This window comes from Quercus robur, chromosome 3 (assembly GCF_932294415.1).
Source record: "Quercus robur chromosome 3, dhQueRobu3.1, whole genome shotgun sequence".
NCBI lineage: Eukaryota > Viridiplantae > Streptophyta > Magnoliopsida > Fagales > Fagaceae > Quercus > Quercus robur.
In genome coordinates this window covers 19,677,479-19,690,426 of record NC_065536.1, presented here as the reverse complement: position 1 = coordinate 19,690,426, position 12,948 = coordinate 19,677,479, and the positions used below count along the sequence as shown (strand labels likewise).

Sequence of the window (12,948 nt, the reverse complement as noted above, 5' to 3'; positions counted from 1 at the left end):
AAAAAAAAATGATTAATAGGAAAAAGAGAAGCTAATTAACAATAACCCTTTAATAGTAAACTAAAAATAATACTTTAAAGAGGGACTTGGATCCTCTTCATTTCATAGTCAATGTTTTGTTTTTATATCTACCACACCATTTAAATTTTAAATTTTAAATAATGTACCATTATCAAATTTAATACCTCATGTATTTAGTTTGAATGGTTTAAAACCAATATATTTTTCAAATTTTTGGCTTTTCCTACTCAGTCCAAACTTATTATTTCCTTTGTTTTGGGTTAAGTTTTAAACTATTGAGCTAGTTTTTCTTTATTTTCGGTTGGCTTTCTTAGTCAACCCTTGCTAGGATTAATAAACTTTTTTTTTTCTTTTTGAAAACTAGGTTTACTATACTATTAATAATATATTTAATATTAAAAAATAACTATATTAATATATAAAGAGGGTGCAGTGCGATGTGGTTTGTATGATTTTTTAATTATAAAACCACAAACTACATTGCACTTACTTGCAGTGCAGTACGGTACGGTTATGCCATTTTCCTAGCGATTTTGGGGCGGTTTTTACAATTTGTGAGGTTTGATAAACACCCCTAATTGCACATAATCTCAATCCAAAAAAACACTACCAATTTTATGTTTAAATAACATCCAATTTTCTATTAATCCACAAAATATATTTATATATATATATATATATATATATATATATAACATCCAGTTTAATAACTCGGATATTACACATGATCTCAAACCAAAAACACCACCAATTTTATGTTCAAGTAACATTAGAAGTACACTATTCTGTAGCACATTATAATATATAAAGAAAATTGAGGGTGTTTTGTGACCGTACAACATAATTATCATTATGCCCTACAACAAGATGACACATTTACAAGAGTAGAAAGACTTGTGCCCCCCACTGGGTTGTACCGTCTTTGATCCAAGCAACTATTTCTAAAAAATACTCGAGTATATTTTTTGGAAGACAAATTAGCTTAGGGAAGCAGAGAAAAATCAAATGAAAAATTGATTGGTTTGAAAATAATGGAGCAGTTGATTATGCCGACCTTCAATTGCTATGTAAAACTGGGTCTTCTGACCCAATGTAAAGCTCTAGATAAGCTAGTTATGCCTTAGCAAGCATGATCTTAAACTTGAAGGAAATTTCTTACATGACTGATCTACACTGGATATGAATAATTTTACTAAAACCATTAATACAATAGTGGAAAACTGAAACAGTGTACCAAATGACATTTCTACAAATATCATACACTCTCCTTTGTGCTTGAAACCTTGATATCTTGTTTCTCCTCTTCACTGACAGCTGCAGGTTTCTCGACAGGAGGCTCTGTTATGGAATCAGGTTCTTTTTTAAGCTCAGACTCAAACTCTTTTGCTGCCTACAAGATTGACAGAAAAATCAAATACTTCCATTATAAACAAGAAAATGGCCAAAAACATTGGATGATACAGATTCCACTAATTTTCAGCACGTGTGGCAAGCACAATGATTAATGATCAAGTTTTGACCAAGAAATGACAATTGGGCAATAACATGTCAATGGAAAAGCCTCCTAAAAGATCAATTTCTTTGTTTCTTTGTTCTGCCACTTTTGTGGAGTGCCCAATTGCGTATGTAACTAGTACATAACCACACACTATTTTTATGTCTGCGAGATTTCTGGAACTTGATCAATCCATCATGTCTAATCGATTCACATTGGGTTTAAGATAGATTCACTATTCCTCTCCACTTATATCCCAATTGGCAGTTAAATGAGGCATACCATTTACTTAGTACAAATTTTAAACTACTGCATTGCATGATATTGATTACAATAAATGACCTCATTTTCAATTTCTCCTGCAGTATAGGTTATTTTCAAAAGATTACAACAGCAGCTGGGTTGTCATAACACAGTATAAAATGCACTGATACAACATTCAGGGCCTTTATGTTTCACTAGCATCTCTCTCTCTCTCAGCCTCTATACCATGTCCTTCAGAGGGCCATAGAAAAGACTCAAAGAACCACTTAAAATGTCATAACAAACAGTCTATAAAGTCAATTCTATTAACTAAGACCTAGAGCTGCCGTTTAAGTAAAGGAGCAGGTTCTCCAATTTGTGTGAGGGAAGGATAGAAAGACAGATGAGTTTCTCATCTTTTAAGTTTCCTATTATGGGAAAATCCAGACCATACCTTTATACCCTGACTTGGTGTTATTATAGAAATACAGTAGTATAAACAATTCTTTAAGACTTTTTTGTAAGTTGTAACTATATTTGTATATATGTAACTATGGTTTTGTATTTCATATCAGAGCTATATAGGCTTCCACTGCACACAGGTCAATTCAAACAAATAATCAAAGCCAGAGAAAATGGGTCCCTTTTTATTTGACAATTACTCCTGATTATGTGTTCTGATAAGAAACATCTTGCACATAGGGATACACTTCCTTTTTCTCTAATGTGGGTAACATTGGGGGGGGAGGAATAACTGTACATTCAATGGCGTGAAGGTCTCAGTTATTGAGCTGAAATTCTTATTTGTGGACTTTACAGTGTGTATATACCTCCTGTGTTTCCAGTAAAAATTATTACTTATCTAAAAAACAAAAAATTGCATACCTATACATAAGGTACAGTTATTCCTCTTCCTTAGCCCCCTGAAAAAGGTATGTGGATCTTTACCTTAGTTGTAGACTTGTAGTTTCAATGCTTCTATATGGTTAGCATATGGGCTAAGAGTAAATACCAAAGTACTGAATACGTGTCAAGTTTGTAAGGCCTTGAAATGGAGACAGATTATGGATGCTTTTATAGCAGGTTGGAGCACCACAAAGTACATGGCTGGACAAAAGTATCCTGTATCTGTCTAGATGTTGCAAGCAGGATGAGCATTACTTTGTAAAGTTGAAGATGAAAAAATCATGTGAACTTCATTGCCAAAGTCGGAGCCTATTTTAGCTACACCCTTCAATTCAACCTACCATACCCATGCCCCATGTCCGCACTGCATGAGATGGATAAGGGTAGTATGGCTACCATACACTCCAAAATGGTAGAAACTCTTTGAATAACATAAGAATCTAACACTTGGCACATACTAGCATCCAAAGCCCCTACTTGGTCACTCAAGTCCATACAGCATAAGGCACAGCTTAATCAAGATACTGACTACTAATGCAAAGTTGTTATAGTTATGCTAAAATGTTTTCAAAGATTCAGCACTCATTAGATAGCATAGGAATCATCAGCATGAAGTCCTTCCTTAGGCTTAAAGTCCTCTAAAAGTCCTATTGAGAGAGTCAGGAGGGAGGGTACCTAGAAAGGCAAATCTTCTATTGTGATTAGTTTTCCTTCATAAAAAGAAACCTTACCATTATCATATATAAAGTAAATTTCAGGAATTCAATTTTACCAGGAAGAGCTAATGAATAAGCTCAAATTACTGGACTGCCACTGTTAACAAAAAGCTGATTGGTTTGATTCATTTGAAAGCATTTATTCATGGTTGGTCTTTGCCTTAACATCTAATCTTCAAGCCTTACCTTCTCTCCCTCAAACACAGAGGGGGAGTGTCAAGGATTAGGAATAGGTCCTTATATTATCATCAACCAAAATATTTTCCGAAATCAATTCCAGATGTTAATAGCAAGAATGAAACTAATCCATATATCACCCCCACGAATTCACCTAAAAGTTAAAACTAAACTGAACTTTGAAATGCCAAAATAGATAATAAGTTAATGACAGCTGGTACGATCAAATATTTCACAGAAAACTCATGATATGACAAACAAAATGCAATCATATAGAATATCTCAGTACAGGAATTTCTTTCTGTACCTTTGTAATAAAGCATAATAGCAAGACATCAAACTTTAAAACAATTTCACAAGGAGCAAATGAATATGTATTCCAATAATACGAAGTTTGGACTTTGACAACACATAATCTTAAATTCAAAGAGTTTCAACACATAATTATCTACGAAATCAGAAACTTCCACACAATTGACCCCTAAAACAACTGTTAAGTAAATTTAAGAGAACACAACCATTTCTACAAACACAAGTTTCAAGCTTTCTTTTTCTTTAATTCAGCATCCCTTTTTGCCCTCAATCATACCCCAATACAAGTATTAAGCTTCCTTCAGTTCAGTTTGCCATTTCTTTTGGAAACCAAAGCAACATATAAAAACATAAGACACCAATTTTCTCTTCCTTTTTATGTGGATAAGCCATAGGATACCAATTTTCTTTGCTACCCTTTTCCTCTCTTTTCTCAACAACTATATTTTCTTGATAAGTTTTTCTTAACAAGTACATTAAGTTTCATTGTAAATCGAATTTCTCACATTATTGCATATGGAATTCTTAAGTATAAGATTCTCCCCTTTTCATTTCCCAGAGAACCAAACAACATTAAAAACCAAAACTTTCATTCATATCCCAACAAAATAAACTGACTCAATTTGAACTTACAAACCTGTTGGAAGCTCTTGACAGTCTTGCCAATACTCTTTCCTACTTCAGGCAACTTCTTGGGCCCAAAAACCAGAGCTGCAACTCCAGCAATAACAGCCAGCTCAGGCACTCCAAGACCGAACAAAGCGTTACAAGTCAGACCCTTTCTTGCTCTCTCAACTCTGGTCCTGGTTGTAGCTCCACCCAGTACCAGAGTGTTGCTGTTGGGCTTGGTTTTGTTGAAGAAAGTGAGGGTGGCATTGCTGGCAAAGAAGGTGGAGTTGGAAGAAGAAAAGGGGAGAGAAGGTGGGGTTACTCTTGGAATGGAAGTAGAGACTGGAGAGAGACAAATAGATGAGATCTCCATTGAATTTTTTGTTTTTGCTTTTTGGGTTATGGGTTTTGGGGCTGTTGCTGGTTGGAGAAGATGGATAATGAATGAGGAAGGTGAAGAGGTTGGGGTGGAGGCTGCGAGTTTTGAATGGTTGACCAAGATTTTCTTTGTTTGGGCTTGATTATGGATTGTGGCTCATGGGTCAGCCCGTAGGGATGGGAATGGGATTGAGATCCGGTGAACAGTTAAGGTTATTGCATTGTGAATTTCCTTTTCAATGTTGTAAATTAAAAAAATTAAAATGAAGTTAAATCTAATCACAAACAACCACTGGATCGAGAAAGTTAAATCAAAAAAATTAAAAAAGTTAAGAGTTAAAAAAAAATTGAAAAGTTTTTAAAAATTGAAATTTTGTGTGAGGGATTACATTGACATCAAATTTTAATCCGGATGAATAAAGGCCAATGTGTTGTTTAAAAAATTTTATTTTTAAATAATTTTAGAAATTAGTATGGATAAAAATCAAATATTTTGTTAATATTTTTCATTATAATATTTAATCACGTGATTAATGATAAAAATAAATTAATGATTGTGATTTATGCATTGTTTTAAAAACCATATTGAATAAGTCGATGCAACTTAGAATAAGACCCTAATTTTGTCCGGCCAAAACTGGGTTGAATTAGAAATTTAACATAATTAGAATGTGTGTATATACAGGTGCATTTTAATACTATTATGTGAAAGTATGTCGCATATCGCATTGACTTGTGATTAGTAATATATACAAATGTAATTCTTTGTATATTACAAAATATCTTGCCGTATATAATAGTTGAAAGTTACTTTGAAAAAAAAAACAAAAAACAAAATTTAGACACTTTTATATATAGAGAGAGTTTCAAACTGTGATGTTCTGATTACTCTTTATCATCAGACAAATGCATCAATTATTTTTTTATGAAGGTGAAGATCAAATCCAAGATTTTTTATTCAATCACCAAAAACTTTACTAATTCCATAACAAATATAGATAGCTTAACATAGAAAATCTAATATGTTATATCAATTATACTTTGTTAGAAAATAATCACATCATATTAAGAAAGTTTTAGGACTAACACTTATAAGTCTTATCTACTATTCTTATTTTTCAATTAATAACAAAACTAATTGTCAAAATTTTCCATGTATCATGCAAGTCTGCATTTAGTTTCAATAAAACTCAGGTAATATCTCTCCTTTATTTCCTACAAAATATGTTCTATACCTTGGTTTGAAGTTGTTAATGATATTAAAATTGAATCAGAGAATATTTACTCAGAGTAGTTTCAAGCCCAAATTTTATTGGCTTATATGCTAATTCCTAAATTTTACTATCCTATGAAACATTTTAGATCTATCTGAATATGATATTATAAAAATGTAGCATTTCAATTTGTTTGATACTTATGTAATAATTTCATCTTTGCATGCATTCAATCAACTACCCTTTTTCTATTTTGATGTTGTTAAGAGCATTAGCATCAAATATTATTAAAAAAAAATCACATTTTAACACACTAAAAAACAACTTTATTTATTTTAGTATAGTATTTACAATACACCTTATATCACATCTCTTACTTTAGCACATCAACCATTAAAATAACTTAAAAAAAAAAAAAAAAAAAAAAAAAAAAAAAAAAAAAAAAACTCCTACTTTTTATTAGGGGGAAAAAAAAACTCATCACCACTCCCACAAGAAACAACCAACTAGCCACCACTAAAATCCATTACCACCATCATGTGGACGGGACAAAAATTTCAAACCAAAATCCATTATAACTTGCCCAAAATAAGAGCAATCCAACCCAACCAAAAAAATCCCAGCAACCCAATTCAACCACACCAAAAATAAATAAACAAATAAAATCCTTAGCGAAAAAAAAAAAAAAATAGCAAAAACTCGAATAAGCTATTGCCAAATAAATACATTGTTGGAAGAACATTCGATGGACGGAATACAAGGGATCTGAGAACCACGACTATGATGCATTAATGTATATGCCTCTCTTTCTTCTATTTTTTGTTCCCCCCCCTTTCATTTAAATTCCCTAGTGTTGAAGCATACTCCTAATTCCTATGGCTACAAAACAATTTCTATGCTTCCTACTCATTTTGGGGTCCAACTGATGAAAGATGACATATTTATTTTATTTTATTACATTCCTTGAAATCTTTGTTATTTCCGCTTTCTTCATACTTTGAAGATAAATTTTTTTTTTTTTTTTTTTTTGAGAAATATTTTGAAGATAATTAGTTGGTGCATTCGGCTGCATAGAGATAGTGGCACCAACAATATGTTTATATTAAGTTTTTAAGCGTATAAATTTGATACATGGCAAATTACATATTTCTATTCTAAATTATCACCCTAATTACATTCAACCCCCTGAACTATTGAAATGCACAATTAATCCCCAAATTTTAAAAATACATTACACTTATTCTCTTGCCATTTGTTTTGATGTTAAGTTTAATGAAGTTTAACATTGAAAGATCAATTTACCATTCTCTTCACAATTGAGAGTAAATTGGTCATTCAATGCTAAATTCTATTAGACTTAATATTAAAACAGACAAAGGGGAGACATTAAAATAGTATTATAATTTTGGGATCAATTGTGTATTTAATAATTCAAAGGGTTAAATGTAATCAAGGTGATAGTTTAAGGTGAAAAAGTATAATTTTCACATTGGATATATGACAAATTTCAATTGGATTTATCATTTTTATATATGGTTAGGAAATATATTAAGTTGTTTGCAACTAAACATGAGAATATCTTTATGCTTAACTGCTCTTTTCTTCTCAATCATTTTCTTTTAACAAAACAAAAAGAAAAAGTGTCCTTACACAGTGCAAGTTACATACTAATTATAAAAACATAGAAAGGTTTAGATGTAGTCCATGCTATATAATTACACAATATTAGTATGTTGAAAACAATATTAAATATAAGAGTTACACAACATTAATAAAAAGGCTTAAGTCAAAAAAAAAAAAAAAAAATTCCTTTTTGTCGCTTGATAGATTTTCAGAACCTTATGCATTAAAATACCAAAATGATTATTGCAAAAAAGGATGGACAATTCATCAATACCAAACAAAGCTCAAGGATACGAGGAAAATGATGGATTGGAAGCAGGCTGCTAATTAGCACAACTAAACATTTCACGAGATCTTGCTCCTTGAGTAACACCCATAGTATCAAGGTAATTTAGGTAATTGAGGATGATGTTTTCCATGGACAAATTATCATCTTGACCACAAACAAGATCTCCGTAAAGCACCTTCATGGTAGCACCAAAATCTCCATTAGCTAAAATGTCATTCTTGGTGGGTTCCCAGTAACCAATAAAGACATTGTGTGCTGAAGGCTGATCCTCCTTTATTGGTGTCATCCACCTCCAAAGTGAAACTTGGAAGGCCAAAGTCGTATTTTGTTCAATATATTCTGGATGGCTCAACAAATCAACACTCAAATCTTTACTTGCTTTTCCATAATTGTAGTTCCTATTTTAAAAAAAGAAAAAAAAGAAAAAAGAATCATTTGGATTGTGGCATGCAACTATCAATTGATCTACAGTAAATTGTTTTAAGTGCAGAAAGCAAAAGACATATACAGGTCTTCGGGTTCTAAATTAAAATGTTTATGTATTTTAACTTTTTAAGTAACACAATGCTTGTATTTAGTTTTACAAAAAAGTTTTTTTTTTTTTTTTTTTTTTTGAGAATCAGTTTTACAAAAAAGTAGGTTGCATAAAATTTTGTTTGAAGAATGCATCACTTAGTTAATCTTGTGGTAAAGAAAAATCTCATTTTGATGTTTCTTTAATAGATAGGCATAAAAATTTCAACAAAGTTTCTAACTTAGGATAAAATTGAATGATGGAAGATGATAAAATAATTCACATCTCAAGATATAAATGATGTATGATTATTGTTAGGTGTATTTGGAAAGGTAGATACCAATATATAGGCAGAGGACCTCGACCATAGTATTCAACTCCAGGAACACAAGGATAAATATTTTGGTAGCGCTCATCACAGTAATTCGAGTTGAAATTTATTTCCTCGTTATAGCATGAACCCTGGGCTAATTGTTCCATGGTGGCTACTTTTTTTCCACCTGAAAAATATCATCCACTTTTACTTTGTATAGACATTGAGCAACAAGAGGATTATTGACTTTTGCAGACATACAATCTTTTACAAACAATCAGTTCATCGATAAATAGTGCTCAAATTAATGTTTCAACTTAATTGGAGAAAAGGATCTCCCTTAATTTATCCAACTATAAGAGTTGACTCATGAGTTTAAAAAATATATTAAGATTTGAATCATATATCTCATAGGACACCGCTTCATTCATTTGCTTAAAAAAAATGTAGAGTTTAAAAAATATATTAAGATTTGAATCATATATCTCATTCCAGCTTGGCCTCCAAGGCCCAAACAACTTTTATAATAACCTTTTGACTTGTGTTTTATTTGTCACATTAATTAATTTCATTAAATTTAAATGAAGAGAATATTCAAAGATGAGATTGATTTGGCTTTCAAGAGTTTTTCTTTTACTTGATTTTGAAAGTTGAGGGACTAAATTGATACACTTAATTGAAGAACTAAATTTTCAAAGTTAAGGGACCAGATTGAACTTTATCCTATAGTTGAAAACCCAAATTAGTAATTAAACATTAAAATCCATAAAAGAATTAAAACATTAAAAAAAGTTCATGTTTTTAACAAATTAAATAATCAATAATAATATCCATCTTTAGCTAACCAAATTTTTTGTTGAGGTAAAAACAAAAAAATTTTAAAAATAAGTAGCAAAAAGTGATTTTATCCAACTTGAAAGAGATCCAAACATAGCAGTCCCCTAAGTCTACAATAAAAGAAAATTAAGAATTTAAACACAATACACACTAATCAAGTTTACTTACTTAAATTCCTACCGTGTGTTTGGATTGAAACATTTGTTAAATATAATTTTATAAATGATGGGATTTACATCCCCATAGTTTAAAATCCAAGCATTTATGAACTTCCTTTGTTTAATTATAAATTTTCAAATGACAGGATTTCAATTGATTTCAAATTGCCTTAAAACTAAAAACTGAAGGAAAAAAAAAAAAAGAATACTCTCTTTGTAGCTTTGCCAGCAAAAACCATGCCAATTCAATACCTGGTTTGGTTTGATACCAAATCACATAGCCTAAAGTTAGAGTTGTAATGAGATCGGTGTTCTTAGGCCGATTGTGGAGCTCCAAGCCTCCAAGGAGCAATTCTTGCCCCAATCGGAGAGCGAATATTGGAATGTTAAATCCTTGTTAAACCCCAAATCCTAGCTATAAACATTAAATGACATCAAAGAGACAGAAAAGAAGTCCTTCAATATTCAACCACTAATCCTACAACACAACACAAAACAGAAACTCTGAAGAAGTAAGTACTCACAGTAAATTTTGCTGCCAATTACATGGGCAAGAAAAGCTGCGACTTCCATGTCTCCAAAGAAGTTCCCGTTGATGTAGGTATTACCAAAGCCATATGGCTGGTAGTGAGCACAGGCAGAGATAAAAGAGTGGTAATGCTCGTAGGAGCTGTTTTCATGGACCACAACCGAGGTACCGTTTGAGATGATTTCCTTATAATGGGTGCTCTTGAAGTAATCACGAACTTCCCCTTTACAGCATCGTTTGTAACCTGACATCCCCTCCAGTTCAGGGCCTAGGGTTGAAGCCTTTGGATTATTCATACTGCAGTGATAACATGTCTCCGCCGTAGAATTGTTACAATTCACAGGCACTAATACAAGTGCCAATATTATCAAAGGTACAGAACATCTGTACTTCATTTTGGCATGTAACATTAATTAACAAGGATGAAGATAGGAGAGAGGTCTGTGTATTCAATAAGAGGCTCCCAGAAGTTTCTTCCTATATAAACTGGCTGCTGCGGGAAGGAAAAAAGGAAAAGGAAAAGGAAAAGTAAAGAGGATAGTAGTTCATAAAGCAGTCGGTTATGTAGGACCGTTATGGCAAAATGTATAAAATAAAATATAGTCTTAAAATTTTTATTATTTATTTAAGTCGCTATAGCTAAGGGGCAAGACAATTAACTTTATTTATTATTTTTTTTTTTGAGTGTAAACACTAGATCTCAAGTTTAGAAAATCGAACAATTGAAGTGGTTTCATGAATGTAATTTCGTATTGATGAATTTGTGGGTACAATTTACTATAGTTAAATTCTATTACAATAGAATCATCCTTTGATTCGATCTTTTTGAAGAAGTTTTTGATTCAAATGTTGTGCCAATGCAATCTTGATTCAAATATAAATGTGTTTCACTTTGGTTGGAAGACAAATTGAAGATCTTTGTAATGGAATATTGCAAAGAATCTCTCGATGTATGCTTATTAGAAATTCTTCGTGTTTTTCAAACATTTTTAAAATTTCCTTTATCTTTGAAGATTTGTGATGGAAATTTTTCACGGTTTTAGAGGCTTGAATTTGATTAAGCTTAGATGAGTTGAAGTCTTTCAAGTTTCTAAAAGTCTTAGAACTTGATTCCAATAGAACTCTAAGACTTAAAATAATGATTTAGATGAATGTTGTTCGAATATTCTTTGTATTTGAAAATCTTGATGTAAAAGTTCCTCAGGGCTATGGAGCAAGATCTAAAAGAGTTTTGAATGTTGAGGTTCTTGAAGTTCTTAGAGGCTCTGGAGCTTAATTCCAATAGAATTTTAAGATCTATGAGGAGGATTTGAATGATTTATCTTCAAATGTTCTTCGTATTTGAATGTTGATGTTCTTGAAGGCTTAAAGTTTGGTTTCAAAACTTCTAAATTTTCCTTCACAAGACTAAAAGGAGTATTTATTTATAAGGGTCTTGGAGAGGTGTGATAATACATGATTGATTCTCATTGGTGACTTGTGTCATAATTTAAATGGAATGAACTAATTGTCTTATTTTTTTTCAAGGGACATATGACATTATTTGTTTAATCAATGTGTCTTAATTTAAAATAACACATGACATCTTTTAATTAGGCCACTTATATTATTTTCAATTAAGATATCAACACGTGTTGATATGCAACTAGCTCTTAAATATTGTTCATAATTTCTATTAGGTTACATTTAGCATATTTTCATTGGTCTTTAAATAATAATAGTAGAACCCATTTGTTTCTTAAAAAAAAAAAAAAAAAAAAAGTAGAACCCATTAAGTTGCAAGTGTTACTCTGTGATACAGTGATTGATTGCAAAATTTTTATTTCTACAAATGCGCGGACTTGTTCACGTAAGTCATCTTTGAGTTTGCTGAGTGAGTCTTGAAATTCGAATTTGCTGCTTGTCTCGAGCTTTTACTGTGTTTTCTTAAGACTTTTTATTTTTTAGACCCCGCCTGTGTTTTTTTTTTCTTGGCCTAAATTCATTGGAGCAAGAGCTTGGTAGAATGTGCTAGATTGCAACGATGGGCCCCAATGGTTTGAATTGTTCACCGCAATCCTAGCCTTTTTTTTTTCTTCTTATTCTTTGACGCTTATGGCCTGGCAAACGCAAGCATGCATGGGCCACCAACTAATAGCGACATTGGCCTGAAACTTAGTTTTTGGTGTAAACCAGTCAGGTTTTATTGAATGTTGAATATTCAAACTTGGCTTGACAATAAATGTTAAATGCTAAAATTTTGATTTGAGCTTAAATCAAGTTTAAAAATAATGTTTGAGTTTGAACTTATCAAAAGTTTGAGTTCGGCTTAACTTGGCTTAATTCATTAGTTAAATCGAACTTGAGTTCAATATGAAGCTCTTGAGATTGAGATCTAATACAAGTATATTTTCAAACTCATATTAAGTTTATTATCAAGTTCATTTGGTTTAGAACAAATGGACCTAATATTCAATTAATTAGAAGCTTAGTAAATTATGAGTTAATTGTTCAAGCTCATATCAAACTTATTACCAAGCTCATAAACTGACCTAAACTTGGCTAGTTTTTATATCAAGTTTAATTATTCATGAGCTTATTTATGAACAATTCTTTTTTTGCCTGAACAACTCAT

At 31.6% G+C, this 12,948-nt stretch overlaps 2 protein-coding genes across 2 annotated transcripts; both read right to left on the bottom strand.

Moving 5' to 3' along the window:
* Positions 1–1,038: 1,038 nt before the first annotated feature.
* On the bottom strand, positions 1,039–4,983 carry LOC126717424 (sec-independent protein translocase protein TATA, chloroplastic). Its single transcript, XM_050419169.1, has 2 exons — positions 4,508–4,983; positions 1,039–1,411 (listed from the first exon to the last, which is right to left on the bottom strand). Exons 1-2 carry the CDS (start codon positions 4,850–4,852, stop codon positions 1,277–1,279), a joined length of 480 nt encoding a protein of 159 aa, XP_050275126.1. The 5' UTR covers positions 4,853–4,983; the 3' UTR covers positions 1,039–1,276.
* A 2,742-nt stretch (positions 4,984–7,725) lies between these two features.
* On the bottom strand, positions 7,726–10,856 carry LOC126717423 (chitinase-like protein 1). Its single transcript, XM_050419168.1, has 3 exons — positions 10,330–10,856; positions 8,838–8,997; positions 7,726–8,381 (listed from the first exon to the last, which is right to left on the bottom strand). Exons 1-3 carry the CDS (start codon positions 10,742–10,744, stop codon positions 8,018–8,020), a joined length of 939 nt encoding a protein of 312 aa, XP_050275125.1. The 5' UTR covers positions 10,745–10,856; the 3' UTR covers positions 7,726–8,017.
* Between the last annotated feature and the right edge of the window lie 2,092 nt (positions 10,857–12,948).